At 45.4% G+C, this 27481-nt stretch overlaps 2 protein-coding genes across 6 annotated transcripts; one reads left to right on the top strand and one right to left on the bottom strand.

Moving 5' to 3' along the window:
- Positions 1-1665: 1665 nt before the first annotated feature.
- RHNO1 (RAD9-HUS1-RAD1 interacting nuclear orphan 1) lies at positions 1666-4459 on the bottom strand. The gene is made up of 3 exons (XM_088660864.1): positions 4397-4459; positions 3787-4053; positions 1666-2617 (listed from the first exon to the last, which is right to left on the bottom strand). The coding sequence occupies exons 2-3, from the start codon at positions 3949-3951 to the stop codon at positions 1952-1954; spliced, it is 831 nt and encodes a 276-aa protein (XP_088516990.1). The 5' UTR covers positions 3952-4053; positions 4397-4459; the 3' UTR covers positions 1666-1951.
- An 80-nt stretch (positions 4460-4539) lies between these two features.
- FOXM1 (forkhead box M1) lies at positions 4540-27349 on the top strand. 5 transcript variants are annotated; one of them, XM_088660839.1, is made up of 10 exons: positions 4547-4816; positions 7797-7940; positions 10326-10885; positions 12780-12928; positions 15883-16083; positions 17452-17580; positions 20330-20374; positions 21355-21433; positions 22712-22881; positions 24727-27349. In XM_088660839.1, exons 3-10 carry the CDS (start codon positions 10372-10374, stop codon positions 25786-25788), a joined length of 2349 nt encoding a protein of 782 aa, XP_088516965.1. In that variant the 5' UTR covers positions 4547-4816; positions 7797-7940; positions 10326-10371; the 3' UTR covers positions 25789-27349. The 5 variants fall into 5 exon arrangements, with proteins under 5 accessions (XP_088516968.1, XP_088516965.1, XP_088516966.1 ...); XM_088660842.1 differs by lacking the exon at positions 7797-7940 and having other exon boundaries at positions 4540-4816; positions 15928-16083; XM_088660841.1 differs by lacking the exon at positions 20330-20374 and having other exon boundaries at positions 4569-4816.
- The last annotated feature ends 132 nt before the right edge of the window (positions 27350-27481 follow it).

The raw sequence follows: 27481 nt of genomic DNA on the forward strand, positions 1-27481 counted from the left end.
AACCGAAAGATCCGAGGATGCCTTACTCTACATACTGGAAAGATGTAGCGAATAAACTGGAGGGGAATAATTTTCGGCACCCATCCCAACAGCCCTCTGTGACACTTTTAAGACTGATTGAGGCTGTATGTGCTTATTAGGGAACAACCTTCATTGAATTCAGCAGGGCTTACTTCCGAGTAACAGGGTTTCTTTGGTAAGAATCCACACGTGAAACTCTAGCAAGGTGTTTATTTATAATGTCTACAGCAACTCTGCAAGCGAGAAAACCAGAACTTACCACACCCCTGTGACCCACGAACCCCACCCCCACCCCACCAGGTACACCAAACACCAGCTATCACTGCCAACGTCATGAATTCAATTTCTTACCCACCCTTCAACATAAAGTCCCAAGACTGGATCTTCCTGGCCTGTCTAATTCAGTATAGTCATACCTTGGTTTTCTAACAAAATGCATTCAGAAATGTTCAGAAACCAAGGCACAGCTTCCAATTGGCTGCAGGAGTGTGGCTTCCGAGGCAAAATTCGCAAACTGGAACACCACCTTCCAGGTTTGCGGCGTTCAAATTCCATATTGCTCATGAACTAAGCTGTTTGAAAACAAAGGTACGACTGTAATTGACACTAGAAGGCAGTGGCTATCTGGGGTTTCAGGCAGGATTCATCCCCAACTCTACCTGGCAACGTCAGGGATTGTACCTAGGATTTTCTACATGATCCTCCCCAAGTTAATTATTTAAATATGAACCCACATACATCAAATTTGATTTACACAAAATTTGCGGCCTGCTCTTGGTTTCTACACTTTCTCGAAACCACCCCTTCACATAAAGTGTGGCAACCTTGAGGATTCAGTAGATGCCTTCTTAATCCTGCCAACAACCTTAGCTGGCTGTCTCCAGGAACTACAATTGCCTGCAAGGAATTCCCACATGGCAAGGTGAATGTTGCCAGCCTTCATGTCACATTTGCAGACATCTTTGTAATAGTTACTGTACAAATCCAGCTGGCCTGGTGCATGAAGCCAGCTCCCCAAAGAGCACATCCTTCAGGATCCTGCCATCTATTCTGTGGACATGACTGAGCCAGCATAGACATCGCTGAGACAGAAGTGCAAACATACTGGGAATGTGGGCTCAGGAGAGCACATCTTTCTTTGAGACTCTGTCCTACCACGTGATGCCCAAAATCTTCCTGATGCAGTGCATGTGGAAGGCACTGAGGTGGTGCTTCTGGTGGATGTAAGTTATCCATGACTCACCACCATAAAGCAGCATGCTAAACACTTGGCCTGAGGAAATAATTTAGGATTTTGTGATTTAAAAGGCCATAAAAATAAAGCAAACTGCTTTATTAATAAAATGTTTGTCACTGCATTTTTTAATAGCCACACGGACAGAACAATGCTTTTATTAGGATTTTTTTTAAAAAACCCAAAACAAGTAATTCCTTCCAGCATTGCTCTAAGTGAATCAGGTAATCAAGATCCTACAACATGAAGCATAATAGGCAGTAGAGACCGTACAATACTGCTGGCTATATCCATACTTGAAGTCATGGCAGAGATCAGTAGTGAAGTCATTGAATACAGAAATAACTTGGTACTGTATTCATTTATTGGGGAGGTACGATAAGGGATGTCTTTCCAGAAACACCAGACCCTTTTGCTTTAATTTATTTATTAAATGCTCCTGTGCTTTATCTAGCAAGTATACCACCTTCTCAAATTATTTAGACGGTTTACCATACACAAAAACGTTTTGTTCAAGCTATTTTTCCACTCCAGGTTTAGAAGTACTGAAAGCAGTTTTTGGCAGAGGCATTGCTTCTTTTGGTATCCCAGCTGTCACTTCTAGTCAAACACGTTTGCATTTTTTTAACTATAAAAACCTGCAAAATCTGTTTGGATTGGATGAACACACCACAAATAGAGATTGATCTTTCAAAACTATTGGCTATCTCCAGCCTCAGTAAGCACTGCACTCATTTGTGTCTTTACTAAGATGTCCCTGGTGCTCAGCATTCCTTTTTCTCTGAGGTATTTCATTAAGAGAGATCGACTCCGCCATGTTACCTTAACTCCATATTCGTGCTCAGGAGTGTCCTTGACCAGCACAGTTGTAGCCTCAAAGTCATTAGAAATATCCTCACCAACATGATTACTAAATGGACCAGGAGTAAAGCTATCCATCTGGGGCAGACAATAATTATGGGCCTCAATGGAGGGCTGTTCTGGAGTGCATATCTCTGGTGGGCTGAATGCAACTGGGTCAGCATAAGGAGATAAGGAACAGTGACAAGGATTTTCCATCCCAGCCCTAGAACTGCTTGTAGGGTTGATGGAAGCTGCCCGTGGCTGGTTACAGCATGTCTCAAAGTTTCCTGCTTGGCCACCGAAGTCCAAAGGGTGTTCTGAAGTCCCCACGGCACAGGATTCTGTTTTTGCATTCTCAAACATTAGTGGAGAAAACTTGTAAGCTGCAGGCCTCCAACGCCTTCCTGCCACCACAGGGATGGCATGGCTGGTATCCTTTATTTTCACGTTTGAGGAACCATGGCATGACCTCTGGAGACCCAGTGACCTGGCACTCTCACTCTCAAACTCTGGAATTATCTGAGAAAAATAAGCAATAATAATAAGCTAACACAAGCATCCCTATTTCAAATACCTTAATGCACACTCTTAGTAATCCTTGCAATAGTTCTACAACATAAGTCTGTATTATCCCCATATTACAGTTGAAGGCAGTGTAAGAAATTAGCAAATGATGGATAAATGCTTCATTTACCCCTTTGCTATGCATATTCTAAATCAAGGGCTCCCAAACTTTCTAGCCCCAGGGCCCATGTAAGAGGACTAAAAATTACTCAGTCGCAAAATGGAAGTACAAGAGTGGAGCCATTAATAAATGGGCAGAGGTAGGGATTGGCTTAATCAGCTTCTCATTGATATCCAATCCCTCTTCGGAAATTGCCAGAAAGGGTTGTGCAAACATTATATTGTATTTATATTCATTTTCTAAATATCCAGATTTTTAAAACCAAAACCAAATCTCCTGCATGTGATTTACAGTAATCCTATGCCTATTTTCTCAAAAGCAAGACTCACTGGGTTCAAGAGGTTTCATCCAAGTAAATGTGCATGGAATTGTTACCTTATTATTTTATTTATTATTTCCCTCTCATGAAGAGAAGGCACCAAACCGCCATAATTATGAGCAAAATAAGCACTGTAATGGTTTCATAGCTGCAAGCCGAGCTCTGCCTTGTCTTCTGTTGGCAATTTCCAGACAGACAGTTATGTTAAGTCTGTTGCAACAAAAACAGTGTCCCACAGCACCATAAAATACTCAAAACGTTTTTTATGGCATATGCTTAGTGGTCAAGAACATACTTCTGATACAAATGTTGAAACAGAGTCAAGTTTGAAATGTTCTATGAACAGAATTCCACTGAAATAACTGTCTCCAGAGTGGAAAGAGAATTTGGGGGTATGAAACAGTTTTCAACTATTTTTTTAGGCCAAAATAATCTAAAGTGATAGTTGTAAGTAAAGAGAGATAAGAATAATTAACAAGAGCTGAGTTTTCCAAGGAAAAATGGGCAGGCAAGCTTAAAAAAAAGAAAGAAAAATAATAACTTGTGGTCTTATTTTGCAAGGCAAGGGCAGGACAGTGAGCTTTTGAACACAGAGCACAGAAAACAGTGAGGACACCAAGCATGTGCTACAATTGTGCATTAACAGTACATTCGCACAATATAAAGGAAAAGACAAAACCATACCCAAATACTCCCAGTCTGATTTAGTGGTTTGGTGGGTACACATCTTGGACTTCCCCCTGGATGAAGTGGCGTTCCATAGGGGTACACAAGCCCCTCTTTGGGGGCCTCAGTGAACAAGAGCTCTCCTTTCCATCCTTTGCTTACACGCCTCTTCTTTGGAGGCATCAACAGCTTTGAATAAAATGTTCAGCTTCATGATGTCCCCCGATGTCAATGGGGAGGAAACCGAATGGCACTCCTTAGAAATATGACAATCTGCTTCTAGACCTGCAGAGAGAAATTCAATGTGTTTCTGCCATCGATTGCTTGATATCTTCTTGCGCTCTAGCTCAAAGACAACAACGATCTCCACAAAAATGAATTTATCTTTAATACGGTGCCCCCCCTCCCTTGGGTGCCTTCTGACGCTCCCGATTCTTAACTCTTTTTTTTTAAGAAACCGAGGGGGGCCCCTCTCCAACCCGCCATCGGCCCCCCCTGTTCCCTGGCAGCCCTGCCCCTTTCCTTGTTTCGGCTGAGCCTCCTTGAGAGGGTCCTGCCGCAGCCCCCCTCCCCTCCCATCTCCGAGTCCCCCCCCCCCGGGGCTTGGGGGCAGCGCCGCCAGACGCACCGAGATCTTCTCGGAGGGATCCCGCCGAAGCCCCCGATCCGGAGCCCGGCCCTCTCTCCGCCCACAGCCCCTCGAGGCCCCGCCTCCGTTCTGGGCACGCAGACGTTTTCCGGTCTTCTGCCCCGATGCCGATTGGTCCCGGCGTGTCACGTGACGCGAACCGAGCTCTCCGGGCGCCAAATTCAAACAACCGGGACGGACGAAGGAAAAGGCGGCGGCGGCGGCGGCGGAGCCGGGCGAAGGGCGAAGAGGCCGCGGCCCGGCCCGAAGAGCCAGGCGGCGCTTGCCAAATACACGCGCACGCGCGCCCCGGCAGCCACGAAGAGCCAGGCGCGGGGTCCCTCTCCCGAACCGGAGCCGAGCGGCGAAGCCTGAGGAGGAGATTCCCGGCAGGGAGCGAGCGAGGCGGCGCTGCCGAAGGTGACGTAAGCTCGGCGTCTCAACGGCGCTTTCAGTTAAGGCGCTAGTCCTGCGCGAACTCGCCCCGCGGCGAGGAGGGGCCTCTGCAGGAAGGCCACGGGGGAAGGAGCCCCAGAAAGGCCCTTGAAGGGTGCTGCTGCTGCCGCTGCTGGTGGTGTTGTTGTTACTGTTACTACTACTACTATTATTATATTCATACCCCACCTTTTCCGCTGCTAAAAACATAGGAAAACCAATCATTAAAAACACCTAAACACTGATAGAATTAAAACTAGATAAATGTATAAAATCTGTCTAAAACATACCGGTAATTACAATAAAAACTGCACAGACAGCACCAGCCCTTTCATATAAGTATATGGTTTTCCTACAACAGCAAAGAGAGAGAGAGAGAAGCTTAACAGTAATTGCTATGAAATCTCCAGCTTTTGCCTGACTGTCCCTTGCTTGTTTCACACACCCCTTGGGCAAGGCGGCCTACTGGCTGGGAATATGAGGGTGTTTTATGGGCAGCAGCAGTGAGGTGAAATTATTGCTTACTATTGTTTTTGTTGGTGGCAAGGAAAAAATGGTATGTAAATAGGAGAATTCCTGGATGTCAAGATCCAGGTTTGGGGCAAGTACTCTTTGGTGCAAGAACCCCAGCACAGATTTTAAATCACAGAATGTGCAGCAAAGCATGGAAATATAAGCTGTTAGACCTTTAAAAATGTCCTTCTAAATTCCTTCCAAAGTTCCCCTTTTCCGCTAGCATAGAAAAAAAGTAAGGTAATAATGGTTTATTTATAAACTCCAAATACCAAGTTCATATGCTTTTCAATACAGCAGTCAGAAAATGTTGCATAGGCAGTAAAACCTGATTTAGTTGCAATAGTGGAAGTTCCTAAATTATTGGTATAGGAACACAGTAATGGCTTGTAAGAGCCATGCAGTCTGAGCTGTAGCAACCAGCTCAAAACCTTTTCACACTTTGAACTTCTCTGGTAGACTGAAGGGGAGCAAAGGCTTGATTACTTAGTCCCTCCCAAGGTGAGAAAAGCCTAGCCAGACAGCTTATTCTGTGCATTGATTAGACTTAAGCATGTTGGTTATATGAGGCTAGTTATCCCACAGTTTTCTTATAAAATAATGCAAGCATTCTGCAAAGCAAGATTGAGGTGCTTCCTATGGACCAGTATTCATGAAGGCAGGAAATTACAGCAATTTGTCCAAAATTGGCAGAGACTACATAGTACACATGCAGCAGCACAATCGGACACCTTCATCTGCCCTAACTGCATCCAAAACATGTCTTTCCCATACTGGTCTCTAGAGACACACCATGTGCTGTACTCTCCAATGATTTGACTTTACCTCCAAAAGAGCAGTCTTCCATTGTCTCCTGAGACAAATGGATACCAACTAACATTCTCTTAAACTGGCCAAAAAAGAAAGAATCAGCACCACTTGTATAATAAGTAGAATAAATATCAGCCATGCTTAATTTCTGGGAAGAAGTGCTAAGTCTTGAGCAGTTCTGGAGTTAGTACTAAAAAATAAATAAATGCAACACTTTGGGGTTGCAATTCTACATAAACCTACCTGGAAGTATGCTCTAATGAACTTCAGACAATGATGTATATTGATCAGCTACATGAACAGGCAACTTTGAATAAACTGTTCATGTGTAAACAAATGGATGGGCAAAGAAGGTCATTACTACCCAGTCCTTTGCTCAATCATCAATGTCAATTGCAACAAGAGTTTACAAAGTTATCAAGTCCTTCACATGGGGTGATTATAATAGCTAAGATTTTTAAGGGGATGAATGTTAGCCATATTTTGAAGACTGTTCATTGTGATGCTGGGAAAAGCTTGTGTAGCTCCTATGTGCTTGATGCCGGAGGGAGAGTAATAATAACCTCCATGGAATGTTGGGCATTCCTACTGGTTGGCCTCTGTTAACGGCTACATGGAGACTGTGGCTGGGCAGGTCTGTCACATAGGACCTTGATGAGTTGAGTTCATCTTATTTTTGTGCTCCATTTGGTGAGAGAAAGTTGTTATTAATTACTCTATCACTAGCAGCTTGCTAAGCTAGCTCCCTTGGGGAATACCTTCCAGTTTAGTTATTCCTGAACATTTGGGCCTCATTACCATGGGGATAAGGCAAATGTATACTGTACGTCCCTCTTGTTCTCCATTAAATCTGATCAGTTACTTCTATGTTCAACAGAATAGCCACAGGAGCAAAGATTTCTGATTTCAAGAAACGACAGTTGGATAGATTTTTGAAGAATGGCTTGTGGCTTTCTTAAATGTTTGTCATTCAGCTCAGGAACATGTTTCCCCTTTTCCTCTATTTGTTATTTCAATGTGGGACTTTTCCGTCTATTCTTCTGGGGCAGTGGTTTTCAAAATTGAACTGGGGAGGACCCATAATGTCAGAGTTTGCTCATCACTGCTGCTCTTCCCTTGTTTTGTATGTATGGTTGCAGGAGTGTTTGGGATGTATTCTGGCAAAGCAGGATGAGTTTGGCCAAAGCCTTACATGAACCAAGAGCTGGTCGTGTTCTGAGGTGCAAAGACCTTCTTATGGAGGCAGCCAGTACAATTTTCTTTGGGTGATACCGGGATTATGAAGGATTTTATCTCATTTCCTTGAAGGATCAGCTTTTTTTCCAGGGAAAAAGTAGTGACAAAGCCATTGCCAGCTGTTTCCAGTACTTACGGGATGAAATGGGGACAAGAGTTTTTATCTTACATGAGACAGGAAGAACAGAGAAGGACTTATTGATTAGTGTATATTCTGGTGTTGTAATTTGTATGGTGTGACAAAGTATTTCCCTTTCATTCATTATATTATGAATGCTCTGATTGGTGAGTAATGCAAAGACATTTGTAACAGTTCTTGTTTATTATATATTGCAAAGTGAAATGAAGAAATTTAATTTAAAATAAATACCGGGATTGTGAAGCATTTTATCTCATTTCCTTGCAGGATCAGCTTTTTTCCAGGGAAAAAGTAGTTGCCAGGACATTGCCAGCTGTTTCCAGTACTTACGGGAGGAAATGGGGAAAACTCAAATAATACACTAGTAAAAATCAATGAAACTCTTAGTCCCATCTATTTATGGCTTTAAAGGTAATAATAACCAGTGCCTTGCATTGTGCCCAGAGCAGGAGCCCCCGGTTTAAAAGACACTTGCTAACCCATTCTCATCAGAAGGCGGACTGCTCCATTCGTACTAGTTGAAGCTTCTGAACTATCATTAAGTGTAGCCCTATGTTAACAACATTTCAGTAATCTAGACTCAAAATTATGAAGGCAAGAATGACTTCAGCTTCTGAATCTGGAAAGAGGCTGGAGCCTTCTCCCCCAGTTTAGGTGAGAATCAGTGCTGTCTTACAAATGATCAAACACATGGTGCAAAAATCAAGGTTTGCAAGCTTCTGTGCTTGCCTTGAGGCTTACCATCAATGAAAGCAGAGCCTAACACACTGGCAGGGTTTGAAATTAGCAGGGTGCCAGGCGCATTTCGCACCTAGAAATAATCCATTTGTGAGCACCTCAAAAGGTCTAGGTGACATTTTCAGCGCCTGGCTGACTCTCAAGGATTACTGAAATGTATGCTCTTTGAAGCCTCAAAGCGTATGTTAAGGATAGGCAATATGTTAAGGAGTTTAACAATAAAGAGTAGAGTGTTTTGAAAACTGAAGTATGGTACCAGTACTTTTATTGTAAACACCAAATTAAACAAGTATTAACAATTTCCGTTCTTACTTGTTTAATTTGTGTAATACTAACAATGTGTCACTTTTGTGAATTGCATATTTGTTCATGCTTATCAAAATAATAAATAAAAAGTGTTCCTGACCCTCCCCAGAAATGGCAACTAGACTTTCTGATTTGGTGCCCACCACCCAGGTCCCAGGAGCCATTTGGCTCCTAGCTTTTCTATCCCAGTTTCTAACGCTGCATACTGGGAGTTGATCATGAAAATATTTTAGTTGGTTAATGAGTTAGATATGAGATTGATATCCTACCCCTCAGTATTAGTTCTCGCAGACGTAGAGCAGCTTAAAGAAATATTGTTTTAAAAAAAATCAAAATAAAACAATTCAGAAACAGTTTAAAATAGTAGAGCAGTGAAAACACATTGGCAATAGGATTAAAATCTTAGTGCTCAAAGACAAAAGTGTAAGTCACTTGGGTGTAACTGAACTACCGGTAGCGCTTCCAAGGACCATCTCCTGCACTTTGCTGCATGCTTTTCCAGCGGTCTGGGACCTCAGGAGGGCAAGCAGAAGGGGCCCTCTAGGTTGTCCATGAGGAATTGCACTTGATGTACTAGTCTGAAAGGGTAGGAAGCAATTATGCACTAACTGTACCTCCATCTTTTCTGAATTCAGCTGCAGTTTATTTGCTCACATCCCATCCAAACTTTTATAGCTAGCAGCATATTTTTTATGGTAATGAGAAAGCCAGATAACAAATTCCCTCCAGGAATAAGGAAATTAAAGTCTTATGGTACAGGTAAAGGGACCCCTGACCATTAGGTCCAGTCATGACCGACTCTGGGGTTGCGGCGCTCATCTCGCATTATTGGCCGAGGGAGCCGGCATACAGCTTCCAGGTCATGTGGCCAGCATGACCAAGCCGCTTCTGGCGAACCAGAGCAGCACATGGAAACGGCGTTTACCTTCCCGCTGTAGCGGTACCTATTTATCTACTTGCATTTTGACATGCTTTCGAACTGCTAGGTTGTCAGGAGCAGGGTCCGAGCAACGGGAGCTCACCCTTGTCGCGGGGATTCGAACTGCTGATCTTCTGATCGGCAAGCTCTAGGCTCTGTGGTTTAACCCACAGCAGTCTTATTCTGAGCTTTAATTTCTTTATTTCCCTAATTTTGCTAAACCTTGCACACAAACCACAAAAGTTACTGGCCCAAATAAAAAGTTAGTAGCTGCCTAACTGTTCATATCTGGGTTGGTCATTTCTAGCACATTAATGTTCCCAAAGGGAGAGGGGAATCCAGTTCTAAATTCCAGTTTAGAAAACCTTCCTTCCTGGTCCAGCTAACATACCATAGGCAACCCAGTCAATGCATAACAACAGTGGCAAACTTTTGGGAAGCCACCAACAGGGCCTGGGTGGCAGTAGCGTTTGTCTTGCTCCCCATCAAATGATATTGTTTCTGAAACTTAGAGGTTGCATGTGTATCATTAATCAGCTCTTATTTTACATACCTGCATTTACTGTAGAGCACTATTTGATCCTGAGGCAGAGTAGCAGAGCGGGACCCACTGGTCTAAGGTGGGGCACAATAGTAAGAAATGGATCCTCAGAAACATGTTTGGGTTAAAAGTGGACCCAAGGTTTGAAAAGGTTGAAGATTCCTACTATAGAACACAATTCATTTATTTAATATATATATATTTCAGGAAACCTAGCAGCTGATTTCAAGACACTCCCTTGCAATTTGTCACATGTTCTCAACTGGACAGAAATGTTCTTTGTGTTTTTCAGGTTCCTTCATTCTGTCCTCAATGGAGACTGACTGCACAGGTCAAGGATGAAGAGCAGCCCTCACAGGCCCCTGATTCTCAAGAGACGGAAGCTGTCTTTCCCACATAGCGATGCGGCTAGCACATTAGCAGGAGATGAGCCAAGTGGCCAGAATGTTGGGTCTCCTAAGCAGGAAGAAGCAAAACCTAAGGAGCATGGCACAAACAAAACGGAACCTGGAAATCGAGAAGCCCCTGTGGGGGGGATTAAGATAATAGACCACCCGACCTTGTCAGATGCACAGGTGGTAGCTATTCCTGCTAACACAGATGTCCAAAGTATCATTGATGCTCTAACTGCCAGGGGGAAAGAATCTGGCAGTAATGGGCCTAGCAAATTTATTCTCATCAGGAGCAGCTCTCCTAGAATGGAGAGAAGAGAGTTCAATAATCTTTTCAAACCTGATGAGGAGCACAGCACTGCCCACAACAAGGCAGAAGAGGATGAAAAGTACATTGGGCAAAGCTCTGCATTAATGGAAGAGCTGCTGTCTATGGATGGACGAGAACAGGAAGAAAACAGTATGTAGTTCTTCTCCTTATGAAACATGGGGCAGCCCTCTCTTTACTGGATTGCTACTAGTTGGTGGGGGGGAGGGACAGGGCCTCTTCTGGGTGTGGGGAAGGGAGGGAGGCTTTTAGGCAGTGCATTTTGTGTTTGCTCACCAGTATGGAGTACAGTCACCTCTTTTGTGCTGGCACCCGCAACACATATATTAAGACTGCTTTTAGGAGAGAGGAGTTGGTGCAAAATACAGTACAGTGGTGCCTCGCTAGACGAATTTAATTCGTTCCATGGGTCTTTTCTTATAACGAAAAATTTGTCTAGCAAATCCCATAGGAATGCATTTAATTTTTCTTTTGAATTTTTTTTTGCCCATAGGAACGCATTAATTGAATTTCAATGCATTCCTATGGGAAACCGCGATTCACTAGACGAATTTTTCATAAAATGAATTCGTCTAGCGAGGCAACCTCCGCTCGAAAAATCCTTTCGTTAAGCGGAAATTTCGTTAAGCAGGGCATTCGTTAAGCGAGGCACCACTGTATTCCAAAATGGCAAAGGGGGTGGTGGTGGAAAGTGTACCAGGTATTATCCGTTCCCTTGTTTACCTGCGTGCCATGCTCTGTCCTGGCGCCCCCAGTTGGTGGAGTGGAGGATGCTGTTGGGTGCTTGTGCCCTGGAGTCTTAGAACAGGTTCCCTACCTCGAGCAGAGAGGTGTTACCCTGTCCTCACAACAGATTGCTATTCTGTACAAAGTGCTCTTTTTGTGTGCAAAGTGCACTTTCCTCACAGTCTCCCATCTCTAAGGTTGCCACTTGAGAGTGGCAAGTGTGCAGAGCATGAGGCCAGAGATATATAGCCCCATTCAATGTACCCTGTAATTGGCAATTGGAGTGGAAGTGTCTTTATGTGATAGCAGGCTGTGACTGGATGGTGCTTTGCACCATGTATTAAATAATCTGTTGTGACAGCATGAGTAGGAAAGGCAGAGGTACAGGGGAAGCTGTTTGTTACATTTCCCCACCAGGGGAAATGGATTTCCTTGCACCGGGTTCAGAGCAAAGTAGTTCCTTTGATAGGGGCATGTCTATGGTACGAGTATAGGAAATGGAGGAGGTCACAATTCTGCTACTTTGAATGTGGTAGGCAGGAAAAATTGTGGTGGAACTAGAACCAATTGTTTCAGGCAAGGGATGAGGCAGCCTTAAGGATAACGTAGCAAAAGTGGGGGAGCTTATTGTTTAAATCTGCAGGTGCCAGTTTCCAATCTTTAAATTATAGTCTTTTACTAAAGCTTCATGAAAGACTGGTAAAATCATAGCACCATAGAATTGGAAGGGACCCCAAGGGTCATCTAGTCCAACCCCTTGCATTCTAGGAATTACAACGTATAGTAATGGGAATAGAATCTAGTACAGTCAAACCTTGATTCTCAAACGGCTCCATTTTCCAACGTTTCAGCTCCCGAACGCTGAAAACCTGGAAGTAAATGCTCAATTTTTCGAATTTTTTTGGAACCCAAACGTCCAACGCAGCTTCCCCTTGAGTGCAAGAAGCTCTTGCAACCAGTCGGAAGTTGAATGGTGTTCCAGAATGGATTACATTTGGCAACCGAGATTGACTGTTCTCCTTCAACAATAATATCTACATTCTTAAATTTCTGCCTGTCAAACTGTACTTCAGGGCACAGAAGCAGGGCCAATAACATGTTGGCAACCATAACTGTGCATAGGACTGAGCAGAGAGAGTATGTGAAGCTCAATTTATTTCAAGTGCTTCTGCCCAAACTCCATTGTAGGCCTCTCTTTCTAAGATACTGAAAACTCTGTCTGCTGAAAGAACAAGCTTGAAGCCTTCTTTTGCGAATCTAGGATTACAGAATGAGAACTTAAGAGTTTGTATTTATCTAGGCAGTGCGGAAACAACAAGCAGTGTCTTGGACAACAGTCTGACTAACATTCAGTGGCTGGGCAACATGAGCTCTAGTGGACTGAGCCCTTGCAGTGTGAAAAAAGAAACGGAGAAGGAGAACCAGACCCCCAAGCAGAAAGCTATTAAGGTAAGCAAGCCAAATAAAAGCCCAAGGAAAGAGAAGCCGAGCCAGGTGTCTGTGCATAGGGCCAGACTGCAATTCAGAGACTCCTTTTGTACCTGCGCTCTTGTGAGACCAGGCTGCAGAGACCCCTCTCATCTGTTGATTTCCCAGTGTTGCTCTGCCCCCTTCTACCCACTGTAGTGAGCAGGACTTAAGGGGAGGGAGGGAAGGAGGTAGACAGAAGGACCAGCAGTGCTTCTAGTGTGGGAAAGACTGCTGTTGACTTTTTATCTTTAGGCACTTTCACAATTTAAAGTGCAGGGGAGGTCTCTGGATTGGTAACTGCAACCTGTATGGGCAAGGAGGCTCACTGCAAACTGGCTTAACACTGCAGATATTGATATTTACGGTGCCAAATATTCCATGAAATATCCTTGCTTAGATGGGAACCTTCATTCTTAAGTGCACCTTTCTTTCACCTGATAGCAATGGCAGGCTACTTGTTCCCAGCGTATGGGTTGCTTTAATTCATATTTGCATAATGCTATAAATAATAATTGATTGCAATTACAGTGGAACCTCGGTTTACGAACACAATTGGTTCCAGAAGTCTGTTCATAAACCGAAGTGTTCGTAAACCGAAGTGAACTTTCCCATTGAAAGTAATGGGAAGTTGATTAATCCGTTCTAGACGAGGAAAAACACCCCCTAGAACGGATTAACCGCTTTGCTCCGATGCCTTCGCGGAGGTTGGGGAGCGTTTCCGCGACTGGGCTGCAGCCGCGAAAGTGGTCCCCGGCCTCCGCAAAGGCATCTGAGCGAAGTCCCGGCTCCGATGCCTTCCGGAGGCCGGGGAGCGTTTCCGCGACTGGGCTGTGCAGCCGCGAAAGCAGTCCCCGGCTACCGGAAGCCGGGGACCGCTTTCGCGGCTGCACAGCCCAGTCGCGGAAACGCTCCCCGGCCTCTGGAAGGCATCGGAGCGAAGTCCCGGCTCCGATGCCTTCCGGAGGCTGGGGAGCGTCGCGAAAGTGCTCCCCGGCCTCCGCAAAGACATCGGAGCGAAGTCGCTCCGATGCCTTTGCGGAGGCCGGGGAGCACTTTCGCGACTGGGCTGTGCAGCTGCGAAAGCGGTCCCTGGCTTCCGGTTGCCGGGGACCGCTTTCGCGGCTGCACAGCCCAGTCGCGGAAACGCTCCCCGGCCTCCGGAAGGCATCAGAGCCGGGACTTCGCTCCGATGCCTTTGCGGAGGCCGGGGAGAGTCGCGAAAGTGCTCCCCGGCCTCCGCAAAGGCATCGTAGCGAAGCCGCTACGATGCCTTTGCGGAGGCCGGGGAGCACTTTCGCGATTGGGCTGTGCAGCCGCGAAAGCGGTCCCCGGCTTCCGGTAGCCGGGGACTGCTTTCGCGGCTGCACAGCCCAGTCGCGGAAACGCTCCCCGGCCTCCGGAAGGCATCGGAGCCGGGACTTCGCTCCGATGCCTTTGCGGAGGCTTGGGAGCCGCGAAAGCGGTCCCCGGCCTCTGCAAAGGCATCGGAGCGAAGTCCCGGCTCCGATGCCTTCCGGAGGCTGGGGCTTTGCTCTGATGCCTTTGCGGAGGCCGGGGACCGCTTTCGCGGCTCCCCAGCCTCCGCAAAGGCATCGGAGCGAAGCCCAGCCTCCCCGAAGGTATCTGACGCTCCGATGCCTTTGGGGAGGTTTGGCCTTCGCTCCGATGCCTTCGGGGAGGCCGGGCCTTCGCTGCGGGCCTCCAGGAGGCATCGGAGCGAAGGCCCGGCCTTCCCGAAGGCATCGGACACTCAGTAGACCTCCGGCACCTCGGTTTACTAACTTCCGGGTTAGGATAGTTCGTAAACCGAAAGTTCGTAAACCGAGGTGTTCGTAAACCGAGGTACCACTGTATTACATTGTAATCCCACCTTTACGTTCACCAGGGAGAGAACAGTTGGTACAGGGTCATGCGGTGAGCAGCTTTGTTGCTTGGGAGGAATTTAAACCTGACCCATGTCCCACATTCTCTTCACTGCAGCACACTGACTATGTAGTTTCACAAACACAGTAAGGAAACCTGGGTTTTCCTAATGTAAGTCTCAATGTTATGTTTCTGCTAAATTAACCATACATAGCATAAGAAGGTAAGTCCGTTGCCATGCTGCAGTTTGGCTGGTGGCCACAGGTAGGTCTGCGAATTACAGTATTGCAACAAACTTCTGTGAAATGCTTTGCTAATGGACCTTGAGAAGGTCCATTAGCAAAGCATTTTGCTAACGGGCTAGGGAGATGCATGCAGGTGGGCAACCCAGATAGAATCATAGAGTCATAGAGTTGGAAGAGACCACAAGGGCCATCCAGTCCAACCCCTTGCCAAGCAGGAAACACCATCACAGCATTACTGACAGATGGCTGTCAAGCCTCCGCTTAAAGAGGCTTAAGAGATAATTTGCAGAAGAACTATTACAGCAGGCTGGGGCAGCTTCCCCCAAACCATCCTGTTCTGCCACCGCCTTGCACCTCCCTGCTCCTGAGGCGGAAGTGTTGTCTGGGTGAGATGCACAGGAAGAACATGGGTTCACAGTCAGACTGAGCAGGATTTCACCTCTGCTTATCCTTTGATGAATGGAGGTTTAATCCTGCTCAGTTTGCTAGGATTCCATCCAAGCCCGCTTCCGATTCAAGAAGGGTTTGCATCCCCTGCCCACTCCTGTTGTTTTGGCCCCACCCACCTGTCAAATTTGGCCAATCAAAGTAAGTATCTCACTCATGGAGCCAAAAATGTTTCCCCTCTCTGAGGAGTAGGTGAGGGCTTCATGAGTGGGGATTAGCAAGCAGGGATGCAGCCCCATGGACTCTAAATATTTGCCCAATAAAATGGCTAACCCTAAACTATTCAGAGGTTCACTGCTTGGTACATCAAAATCCAGAAGCTCTTCATATAACTAACATTCTACAGGCCCTGCACCCTTCATATTGTCTTCTTGTCAGGCCGAGGAAGGTTCTGCAGCTTCTTCCTCTACTACCTCATGGCAGGAGTCCTTCTCTGAACGTCCCCCCTACTCCTATATGGCCATGATCCAGTTTGCCATCAACAGTACTGAGAAGAAGCGCATGATGCTGAAAGATATCTACACCTGGATTGAGGATCATTTCCCTTATTTCAAGCATGTAGCCAAGCCAGGCTGGAAGGTAACAAATACTATGACCTGTAAAGCTTGCGTGAGGAAAAGCTAGGGAAGAAAGTGCACTATGCAAATAACTATCAGTTTTCTCCCTTCAGGTGCAAATGTTACCAGGGCTATGTGTATTCTGCGGGAAAGAAATTAAAATGCTCTACCAAGAATAGCAGAATCCTGCAACCTACATTAACCATAGAAATTAAGCACATTAACATAATTCACCTGCTTTTGCATAATTCTGTTTTTCTTGTTTTGGATAGGATTTCCCCCTGTTTCTTATGTTCAGTCTGTAGCAGGTTTGGGGGCACCACAAGGTTGGAGAAGTACAAAAAACATTGGGGGGGGGAACTACAGGCGTGGTGGGGGGAGTTTCTCAGTAGCCATGTAATGCTGACTGAGGTCAAGGGGAAGAAAAAGGCAGGTAGAACAGAAGCTGGAAGGGGAGATCTTGTCTGAATAAAGCAAGGAGGGAGAAGCACTGAACAGAAAATGAGGGCTCTTTTAAACTTCGCCCTGCTGCTCAACTGCCTTCTGCAAGAGAGATAAAAGATGCAGAGCCCTCAAATATTTCACAGTACCTTCTCATAATGTATTTTACTCCTGGTACCAGTTCCAGATTCAGTACAGTAATTTAGAAGAGGTATTTTATTAACAAGCAAAGTTCCATATAAACACAACATCCACCAACTGAATTTAATCTTCTCTCACCGAACAAGCCAACTCAGAGGCTTGATCTTAAGAAGCCATTTGTCTTAAAGGTACAGTAACAGATATCAGCATTGGGGCTGCACCAATGGGGAGAGGATAAGGCATGGAAATGGGGAGTGATCAGTGCAAGGGAGAGTTGAGAAAAGTAAGGAGAGTGAATGGAAAAGAGGAGTGAAGATGAAAATATGGGAGCAGAGGGAGTAGGAGGAATGGGAATGGGAGTGAAGATGAAAGCAGGGGCATGAAATGGTCTGAAGAATAATGGGATGGTCGCTTCAAAATTGAGCAGAAGGCAAAAAGGGTGATTAGTAGTTACGTACAATGTGTGGGAGGAGCAAGATGCATCAGGTTAGCATGGAGCTGGTTTGTGTGCAAAGGAGCTTGCACAAGAGGAGGAGGAGGAGTCATGGACATGGGGGTGAAGGTGAAAATGGGTGCAAAGTAGGGCTACAGAAGAGAAGTGGCTTGCAAAATGGGGTTGGAAAGGTCAAAAGTGATCTTAGCCGTTGCATGGGGCGGGAAGAGGAAACCCTAGGGGGTTAAAGTGGGGAATATGGCTGGAGCACAGCCCCTGTAGATACAGAGGATTCAAATTATGAATTATCAAGATTTCATCTGAAGAATCCACTGATAACAAAACAACAACAAGCATTTCTCCTTTCCCATCCAGAACTCTATAAGGCACAATCTTTCTCTTCATGACATGTTTGTTCGAGAGACATCTGCCAATGGCAAAATCTCATTCTGGACCATTCACCCTGAAGCCAACCGCTATTTGACATTGGACCAGGTATTCAAAGTGAGTACCTTTCATGCAGAAAAGGAGGTTGCCCTACCAATTCCTGATTTCTCAAGCACCTGACTATTCCCATTCTGAGGAGGCAGATGAAGATGTGCTGGTGAGCACTGGATCACCTAAGTTTGGTATTTAAAGGGAAATGGATCACTTGAATTCACAGAAAGGAAATTCTTAAGTAATAGTGTGGCTATAAACTTGTAAAAGGGTTAAGGAATGCTATCTCATTGTCTAGATAAGCGTGGGGAACATGTGGCCCTCCAAATGTTACTGGACTTCAACTCCCATGGCCAATGGTTAGGGGTGATGGGAATTGTAGTCCAGGAATATCCGGAGGACCACATGGAACTAACATACTGGTACTTTGATTTCAGTAAGCCTTTTGACAAAGTCCTCCATGAAAATCTTGCAGAAAAGCTGGTAAAATTTGGGCTGCAGAAAATTACCGTACTGTTAGGTGGATTTGGTTGACTGACCGAACCCCAAGAGTGCTCACTAATGTTTCCTCATCATCCTAGAAAAAATGGGTGCCACAGGGTTCTGTCCTGGGCCCGTTGTTGTTCTCAGCCTTTATACAGTGGTACCTCCGATTATGAACTTAATTGGTTCCGGAGGTCCGTTTGTAACCGGAAACCGCTCGTAACATAAGCGCCATTTCGCTAATGGCACTTCCTGCTGCTGCCATGCCGCCGGAGCGCGACTTCCGCTTGCATCCCGGGGCAAAGTTCGCAACAAGAGGTGTCTACTTCTGGGTTAGCAGCACGTAACCCGAAGCATTCATAAGGGGCTGGTACATAACACGAGGTAGCACTGTATGATGATGATGATGATAATGATAATGATAATTTATTATTTATACCCCGCCCATCTGGCTGGGTTTCCCCAGCCACTCTGGGCGGCTTCCAGAAGGATATTAAAATACAATAATCTATTAAACATTAAAAGCTTCCCTAAACAGGGCTGCCTTCAGATGTCTTCTAAAAGTCTGGTAGTTGTTGTTCTCTTTGACATCTGGCGAGAGGGCGGGTGCCACTACCGAGAAGGCCCTCTGTCTGGTTCCCTGTAACTTGGCTCCTCGCAATGAGGGAACCGCCAGAAGGCCCTCGGCGCTGGACCTCAGTGTCCGGGCAGAACGATGGGGGTGGAGACGCTCCTTCAGGTATACTGGACCGAGGCTGTTTAGGGCTTTAAAGGTCAGCACCAACACTTTGAACTGTGCTCAGAAACGTACTAGGAGCCAATGTAGGTCTCCTTGGATGAAGGAATTGAAGAGATGTTTATCAAATTAGCAGATGACACCAAACTGGGAGAGTAGCTAGTGCTCTGGAAGACAGAATCAGGATTCAATGTGACTTTTAACAGATTGGAGAGCTGAGCCAAAAGTAACAACAGGAATTTCAATAGGACAAATAAAAGGTTTCTACACGTAGGCAGGAAGAATCAGATGCACAAATATAAGATTGGGGACAACTGGTTTGCCAGTGGTACATGTGAAAAGGATCCACAAGCTTAACATGACTCAGCAGCAAAGAGCTAATGCTATTCTAGGCTGGATCAACAGATGTCTAGTGTCCAGATCAAGGGAAGTAAGAGTCCCACTCTATTCTGCCTTGGTCAGACCCCACATGGAATACTGCGACCAGTTCTGAGCACCACAATTTAAGAAGGATAATGACAAGCTAGAATATGTGCAGGAGAACTATCTGACAGGGCTGTTTGACAGTGGAACTGACTGCCTTGGAAGGTAGTGGACTCTCCTTTATTGGAGGTTTTTAAACATCTTGGATGGCCATCTGCCCGGAATTCTTTAGCTGTGATTCCTGCATTGCAGGATAGGACCAGGTGATTCTTTGGGTCCTTTCCAACTCTACCACGATTCTATGGTCCCCACCTCTAATCTAGACACATGAATTCCTGGTTGCCATTGAGAAGTCATTTTTAAACATTTGGATGAAAATTGCTCCCAGGAATTAATGGAGAAATCCGATATATTAACACAGTAGCCATTGGGTAGCCATTGTCTACCCTCAAGCAAAAGGTGTTCATCCGAAAAGTTTGTTTTTCACAAATGTTCAAAAAAATGTCAAATCCAGAATGTTATCCCCCATTGCCGTTTGTAAAGGGCTTTGGCTGACAGTGTCTTACTTACGGCAGCCATGTGATGTAGTCCCCTGTTAATGCTTCAGGCTGGAGGTTTGGATTCCCCACCAAATTTCCTCTGTACAAAATATTTCTTGGGTTTCTTCTAAGCCAAAATCCACAGCTTATTTGCCTATAGAAGCCTTGCACTCCAGTGCCGTGTAGATGGAAATGGGTTGTGTGTATAAAGGTTGGCAAAATTTTAAAAATAACACACACCCCAAGACCCTAAGTCAGGAACAGAAGGGGCTAATTTTTGCATTTCTCCATGGATTGCTATGGACAACCCACACTTCTTCCCTTGCTAAGAGAAAGTTGTGTTTGGGGGCAGCGGGTTACATGAACCTGGAACCCCGCTTTGTGGTTTGGCCTGGTTATTGTAAAAGTTTTTGTTGAAAAGAGTCTGCTCCTTGTTCTCCCCCAATCTAGCCTCAGACAGGGCTAACCTTCTGATCACTGGAAGCGTATGGTATTGTACAAAATTTTCAGCTTACTTTCTCGCTGAGGACTGACAGATTGTTCTGTACTGCCTGCTGTGCCCAAATGTTCCTTTGTTCTCCGGTTTAGCTGACGATTTCCTTTTCATTCCTTTTGTATACTTGGCCACCACCAGCCACTGGATGTGCAGTCACCAGCATCACCCGGGCTCTTGGAATCAGTAAGACCTTCCCTCCTGGTTGGGCTTGGGTTTCTTTCTTCCCTCTTTCGGTGCCTGCAGATGTATAGAGGTTGCTTTACTAGTCAAGAGTTGAGATCCTCCAGCAGCTTCCCCTTCTGTGCCTCCTTCAAGTGTGTGGGAAATGGATGGGGCAGCCTTGGCTACCTGCAGTCATGCTATTTGGACCAATGAGTGGATACTTAAGTTTATTCACCGCCTATTAATTTGGGGGCACAAGCAAATATTTGGTCAAATGGTGGGTTTTCAGTACATAAAAAATAAACAAACTGCAAGTGCATTTTTAGATTACTTCTGTTGTAATGCTTGGTTTAAATGGGCAAATGAAACCTCTTAATATATCTTTCTAGAACACGGTGAGAGAGGAGAGCACAATGGGGTGGATGAGTGGAGGGCAGACTCATGGCATCATCGCTTGCATCCTGACAGCAGCAAACAATGCTGATAGAACTGAAACTAAAAACTGTTTTCCATGTGATGGAAATAGCTAGTTTGCAAATAGCTAGTTTGACTGACTCCGTGTATCAAGTGGTGCTCTCTCTGCTTGCTGCTGCTGCTCCTTTTTTTCTGCCATTGTGCTCAAGCATGTTGAACTTGGGTAGAACGAAACACACTGCACAATTAATCTTTTTATCTTTATTTCTTCAGGCAGTGAGAGTTATCAAACTCAGCTCCTTTCTCTCTTCACCCCCCCTCCTGCCTGAAGAACAGCTGTGGAAGGAGTTCTGTTGTGCCACCTCTGTCAGGCTCTATGGGGTTCTATGGGGTGACAGTCAGCAAAGACAATGGTGTCTGCTTGCAGCAGGAGGTGACACATATCGCCCCATAGCTCTGCAGGACTGTGCCAGTTAAATTCCTTATATTAGTTCAGCGCTGCCCTCCGGATCCATACAAAGCAGTTGGGCAACTGCAGCTTCTCTAACTTTTGTTTTCTTGTCTCTCTTAATCTAAAACTAATGTAGCAGCAAAAACGGCACATTCCGGATCTACAGAAGAATATGAGAGGCACTAGTGGTCGTAAAAATGAGCCACAGACTGCACGTGAGTCTATACTCTACATCTCTACCAATCCCAGAGAAAGTGGCATGATTCTTCTCCCTAACAAAACCCCAGCAGTTGATTTAATGGGAACTGTGACAAGGGTGTTTTCTACATATGTTGGAGATATTCACGTGATGTGCATGGGAGGGCTGGAGGGCTGTAATGGAAAAGGCAAAGCAAGGCAGGAAGCAGAGACCAGCAAAGCAAAGTTCAGGGGGTAAATGTCAGTCCTCCGTAAGGGCCAGGCAGAATACCTGACAGTACCTGCTACATGAGAGCACATACGCTTACTTGCAGACAGTCCCAAGTTCAATCCTTACTTCTCCAGTTAAAGTACAGTGAAAGGCCTCTGTTGCCCGTCAGAGTAGCACTGGTCTGGCAGGATCCTGGGTTTAACTCTACAGAAGGCAGCTTCATTATTTAAGATCTTTTCAAGCTTCTTCCCCAGCGTTTGTCTGTATTATACCCATTAACTGGCTAAGGACTGGGACTTTCCGTGTATGTGGAGACACTGAAAAATTCCCAGGTTTGAAATAAATGGTCTATGTACAACCATAAAACACAGTGCTAGTGATCTGCTTCGCAAGCCACAACAAGTTGTCAGTAGAATACTCACAAGTCAGTCTTGTGCAGGGGACCCCAGACTTACCCGGCTTTGGGCCGGTGCCCGCCGCGCCGATCGCGCGGAGGGCAGGGGAGTGCGTGCGCAGCGGGCTGGAGGGCGGGGGAGTGCGCGCCCGTGCACATGCGCACACACACTTACTGGCGCGGTAGCGTGCTTCCAGGTCGGAAAAATCGCTGAAAATCATTTGTGCGCATGCGTATGGGCCTCCCCCCCCCAAACCCGGAAGTGCCCCCCCCCCGGACCCGACCCGGAAGTGCACCGGAAATGACCTCTTCTGGGTCGGGAGAGGCCCATACGCATGTGCACAAACGATTTTCGGTGCTTTTTTCTGATCTGGAAGTGCGCCGCCGCGCTGCACGCCGTAAGAGCGGCCGGCAGGGGTCTTCGCAGGCCGGATTGGGAGGCTAATTGGGCCGCATCTGGCCCGCGGGCTGTAGTTTAGGGACCCCTGGTCTAGTGCTTCCATTCCCAGAAAAGCAGCAAGAATTTGATCTTGTGTGCAGTTTTGATTCGGAGGAATCATCTCAGATGCAACTGAGATGAAAGCAGAGATTTCCCAGTGCAAAACTGGGAAGGCTCTGGTGGCTGATCAATTAAAAGTGAGGAAGTACCTTTTATAGATACTGGGCTAAGACTTCTTTTTTCCTTGCTAGGCCGAAAAATGAAACCCTTGCTGCCACGTGTCAACTCCTACCTAGTTCCAATTCAGTTTCCTTTGAGTCAGTCCGTCATCCTTCAACCTTCTTCAAAGATGCCTCTTCCTGCAGCCCAGGGAGCCTCAGAGACCATGCAGAGCAGCAAACCGGTGTGCATTGCTCCAAAGGTCAGACTGTGTATCAGTACCCAACTCCATGCATGTGCCTGAGAATGAGAATAAATTTGCAGCCTGGCTGTCGGGGCATGCATTTCCCACTTCCAGGGTGGTTCCCCTCGTTCCACATTTCTACTGAGGCCTTGATTTGATAGTGCTGTTTTGTAAAGGATTTTGCACTCGTTGGGTATAATTGCCACAATCACCCAAAACATCATCATCAACATCAGATAAAATAAAAAAAATCCTTCCAGTAGCACCTTAGAGACCAACTAAGTTTGTTATTGGAATGAGCTTTCGTGTGCATGCACACTTCTTCAGATACCTTGTTGATGGAGTTCCATTTCATGCGGCTCAATGTGGTGCCTTCCATAGTTCTAGTTACAGGTAGGTAGCCGTGTTCATCTGCTGTAAGTCTATGGCAGACCAACACGGCTACCTACCTGTAACTATCATCATCAAATGTATGTGTCACTTATTGTATACTATGCATCACACCTTTAAGCAACTTACAAAAGATTAAGAACCAAAAAGGCATAGCATAAAATAAAATAAATACATTAAAGCCACTTCAATGACCCATAAAGAAGCCCTCCAAAATTATGAAATTATTTAAATGGTTTTAAAAGCTCTCAAAGCAGCTTACAAAACAAATTAATTACCAGTATATACCAGTAGAAGAGGAAGAGCAAAAAAAAGTTGTATTTTATATTCCCATTTTGTATTTTTCTGTTGTGAACCACCCTGGGATCTTTGGATGAAGGGTGATATACAAATTTAATTAGTAAAGAATAAAAATAAAAGACATTTACTGCACAACCCTATGCATTATCTACTCAAAAGGCAGTCCCATTGGATTCATGGGGCTTACTCCCAGGTAGGATTGAAAACCTAAAGCCAGCATATAGGGATCCCAAATATGATTAACGGAAAAGGATGAATTTTGGGGCCTAAAGGGTTAAAATGAAACCTGTCTGAGGAGGGAGTTCCACAGTGTGGGAGAAGGAGCTCTAGATTAGAGGCAGCTAACATTTGTCCCTCCAGATGTTGAATTGCCTTCTGCAGTGTAGCCTGGAATAATCGGAGGGCAATTCTAGGTCCTTAATCCTGTGATCCGCCCCCCCCCCTCCAATGGCTCCTGCTCAGTGCTATGTTGGCTGAGCATTGCACATCCCCTGCCGCTGCCTGTGCTTCAGTGACAGGCCCTTCTACAGCTCTCAGAAGCTTTTGGCTCTTCTTGGCAATTTTTAAAGGAGAGATTATATCTGTCAGTGTTTGGAGTCACCCAGGGAAGATCAAGTGAGCCAGGCAAAAGGATGAGCATTTTAAAAAAGCCCAGCGCTCTGAACCAGTCCTACAGAATTCAGATAGCTTGAAATAAGGAGCTGAATAGCTTCCAGTTACCAGCTGCCTACGAGGGCTGATCAGACTTGGGGGTAAAAGGCAGCATTTCTTTTACAGTCAATTCCTGATGAATATGTGCTGCTTGTGGCTATACCTGCCTCTGGCATGTGGTCCCCCAAGTACTGGAGTGTTTCAGGGGATGAGATTGACACCACTCCCCAATACGGAGAGAGAGAGAGAGAGAGAGAGAGAGAGCAACCTCTTGCTTTGCCCTCATCTTCCTATGTCAATTGCCAGGAAGAGATTTCTCCTCACTAACAGTGAACATTTGTAGAAAGCTCATTACAAATGGTTAAATGATATTAAGCAGAGCACCCATCAAGACACACATACACACACATCTGTATCTTATTGTAATGTCCTTAACTTTTCTGTCACTTCCTTGATTTGTGAGGCTTTTTTTTTACCAGTATCTTGCCGTGCAATATACTTTGCTGTCTCTTCCTATTGTAGGGGTTGCCGTCCAATGAGGAGCCAGCCCTGCTCCCAGCGCCCATCCCCATAAAGGAGGAGACTTGTGATGGAGAGTTATCTCCATTTACATCCCAGCAGTCCATAAAGCAGGACGCCTGTTGGATCAGCAAAGAATCCTTCACCGCAGCCCTGCATATAAAAGAGGAGAGCGACAACTTTCATTCCAATACATGGGCCCCCCAATTCCTCCCCACAGTGTCCACAAAGGTAGAGCCAGTGCAACTGGGTGAACAGCCAGACATAGTCCTTCCAGCACCACCTGCAAAGCAGAAGAGACCATTTACAGCTCTCAAGTCACCATCCCGGAGCAAGTTGGACACACTGGTTATCAAGAGACAAGAGAGGCAAGAAGTGGGCAGATCCAGAAGGAAACAGCACTTAGCCCTGCCTTCCTCTGAAGAACCAGTCCTCCTCCTCCTGCAACCCACCAGTAGGTCAGAGTCATGTGACCCTCCATTTGAAACGGATACTCATCTTCTGGAAAATACATCTCAATTTAGTTGCTCTCAGGGAGAAGTCAATCCTTTTAAATCTGTAATAAAAGAGATGTTCTGCAAGATGCCCATTTCTTCTGTACCTAGTAAAGCCCCCATAACCACCCCAGCACCATTCCTGACAACTGCTGACCCCTGGAGATTGGCACCTTTTGTCAAGGAAACTAGTGATCTGCTTTGCAGTCCTGTGAGAACCCCTCCAACCTCATTAATATCCCTTCAGGGGAACGTGGACATCCTGGGACTTGGAAGCACTCCCTTAAGGCCATCGTTATGTGATTCTCCACAGCTGCCACTCCTAAATGCAGAAACCAATGACATGGTCTCTGGGCCCTTGACGAGCTCTCCTGCATCCAGCAAACAGTCGTCCCCAGAGCTTCAATCTTCTGCTCTTCCTGAAAACCATTCATTCTTGGAAGGCCTGGTCCTGGACACCATGAATGACAGTTTGAGCAAAATCCTACTAGATGTCAGTTTTCCTGGCCTTGAGGATGACAACTTGGGTACTGATCTCAGTTGGTCACAGTTAATTCCTGAACTGAAATGACCACATTTGGTTTATAGATTCTGTTTAAGTGCAAACAACCAAGGGATGCAGTTTGTGGGTTAAACTGACTCCCAAGCTATTATCACATTAGGATGATCCTATCATATAGCTGATCACAGAATGATCCAGAAGCTGCTTGGAGTCCTAATGGATATTGCTATTGAGTGGACAAGGCTGATCCACTGGACAATCAATGAAATCTAGGTCAGTTCCTTACAAAACATAGTGAAAATCCCTTTTAATAGCCCTCCCATTTGCTAGAGCATCTAATGTACATATGTTGGTCTTTGTATATATTTGTATATGTTAATGTCTTTTAAAGTAAATGTAAAAGAAGATGAGAGATTCTTGTATGTTTAATAACTGCAGAGGGAACATCAGCTGGTTCTGTTTGTAAAGAAAAGACATGCATCCGCCAAAGGTTTTCTCTGTTACACTACACATTAAATGCAAGTGCTCTGAAATCCTATGTGGCCTTCGGTCACTTATTTCCATAAGTGGAAATAACTATTCTTTGAGGACCGCCACATTGTTTTGTGCCTTTAATAGGAACCTAGCATGAAGGAATTTAGCAGCCAAAGCATTTCCCATTTCTACGTCCATATGAAGAGAAAGCTTTAGCTGCGCAAGTTTTTATTCCAGGCTCCTGTTAAAGGAACAGGAGTAGGACCAGAAAAAAATACACTGGCAACCCTATTCAGAATTCATATGCAAGCAGATTGAAATGTCTCCAATCAATCAGAAAAGGGAGATTTTGATTGCCATAGAGACGATTTATAAATATGCTTGGGTGGGATTTGGAGCTGCTGCGTTTTAAATCTCACTGTCACTGCTGATGTCACTTTTCCTGAAACGCCTGGTGCTTAAATGCCCAGCAGAGCAGTAGTTTGGCTTAGATGCTCTAAAATCCTCCCAGTAGGGCAAAAGTAACTTCTAACCCAGCACAGCCACACTGACAGGTACCACTTCCGAGTAGTGATTCGTGCAAGCAGGGTTGGCAAAAACATGGCCACTACCAGGTAGGAATGCCTGCCGCTGTAGTCAAACCAGGTCAGGGGCTGCTTCCTTTATGGGGACATGCCATTCAAAGTTTGAGAATGGTTGGCTAAACTGTTGTTGGACCCAGCTTTCATCAGCCTCAGCATGGCTGAGGGGTGAGGGGAGTCCAGCAACATCTGGAGGGCCGAACCAGATCCAAGCCATCCATCCCAGGCACCACTTAGCTTCCCAACTTGAGCACTTGATGTAACCTTCAGCAATTAGAGAAATGGGGAAGAGCTTCAAAAATTGATCCCGCAATCTTCATTTGGGGAAAGGGAGCGCTTTAAGCAGGAGATCAAACTTCAAACACACATTTTTAAAACTTGTTCCCCTTCTCTTATATCATATGGGTGAAAAGAAAAGAAAGCAATTGTGTGAAATGTGATTTGTCTTATGCATTGCCTAGTCTGGCCTTAAAAAATAAATGAATCAATAAGCCCTGCATAGAAGTACTTCAGCCACAGTCCGTGTTTGTGTTTCTTCTAACAACCTATGCAATAAAGCCAGAGTAGAAGTGTGATTCTGAGCAGTGTGTTTCCTTAGCATCTTTCATGAGTCTGCAAGGGGCCATCATTAACCTTTGTGAATTGATGTCCCCATTCCTCTATTCTTAAGAGATTAATTTTCCTTCCTATGGATTGTTCTCAATAAT

This window comes from Zootoca vivipara, chromosome Z1, assembly GCF_965207765.1.
Source record: "Zootoca vivipara chromosome Z1, rZooViv2.hap1.1, whole genome shotgun sequence".
NCBI lineage: Eukaryota > Metazoa > Chordata > Lepidosauria > Squamata > Lacertidae > Zootoca > Zootoca vivipara.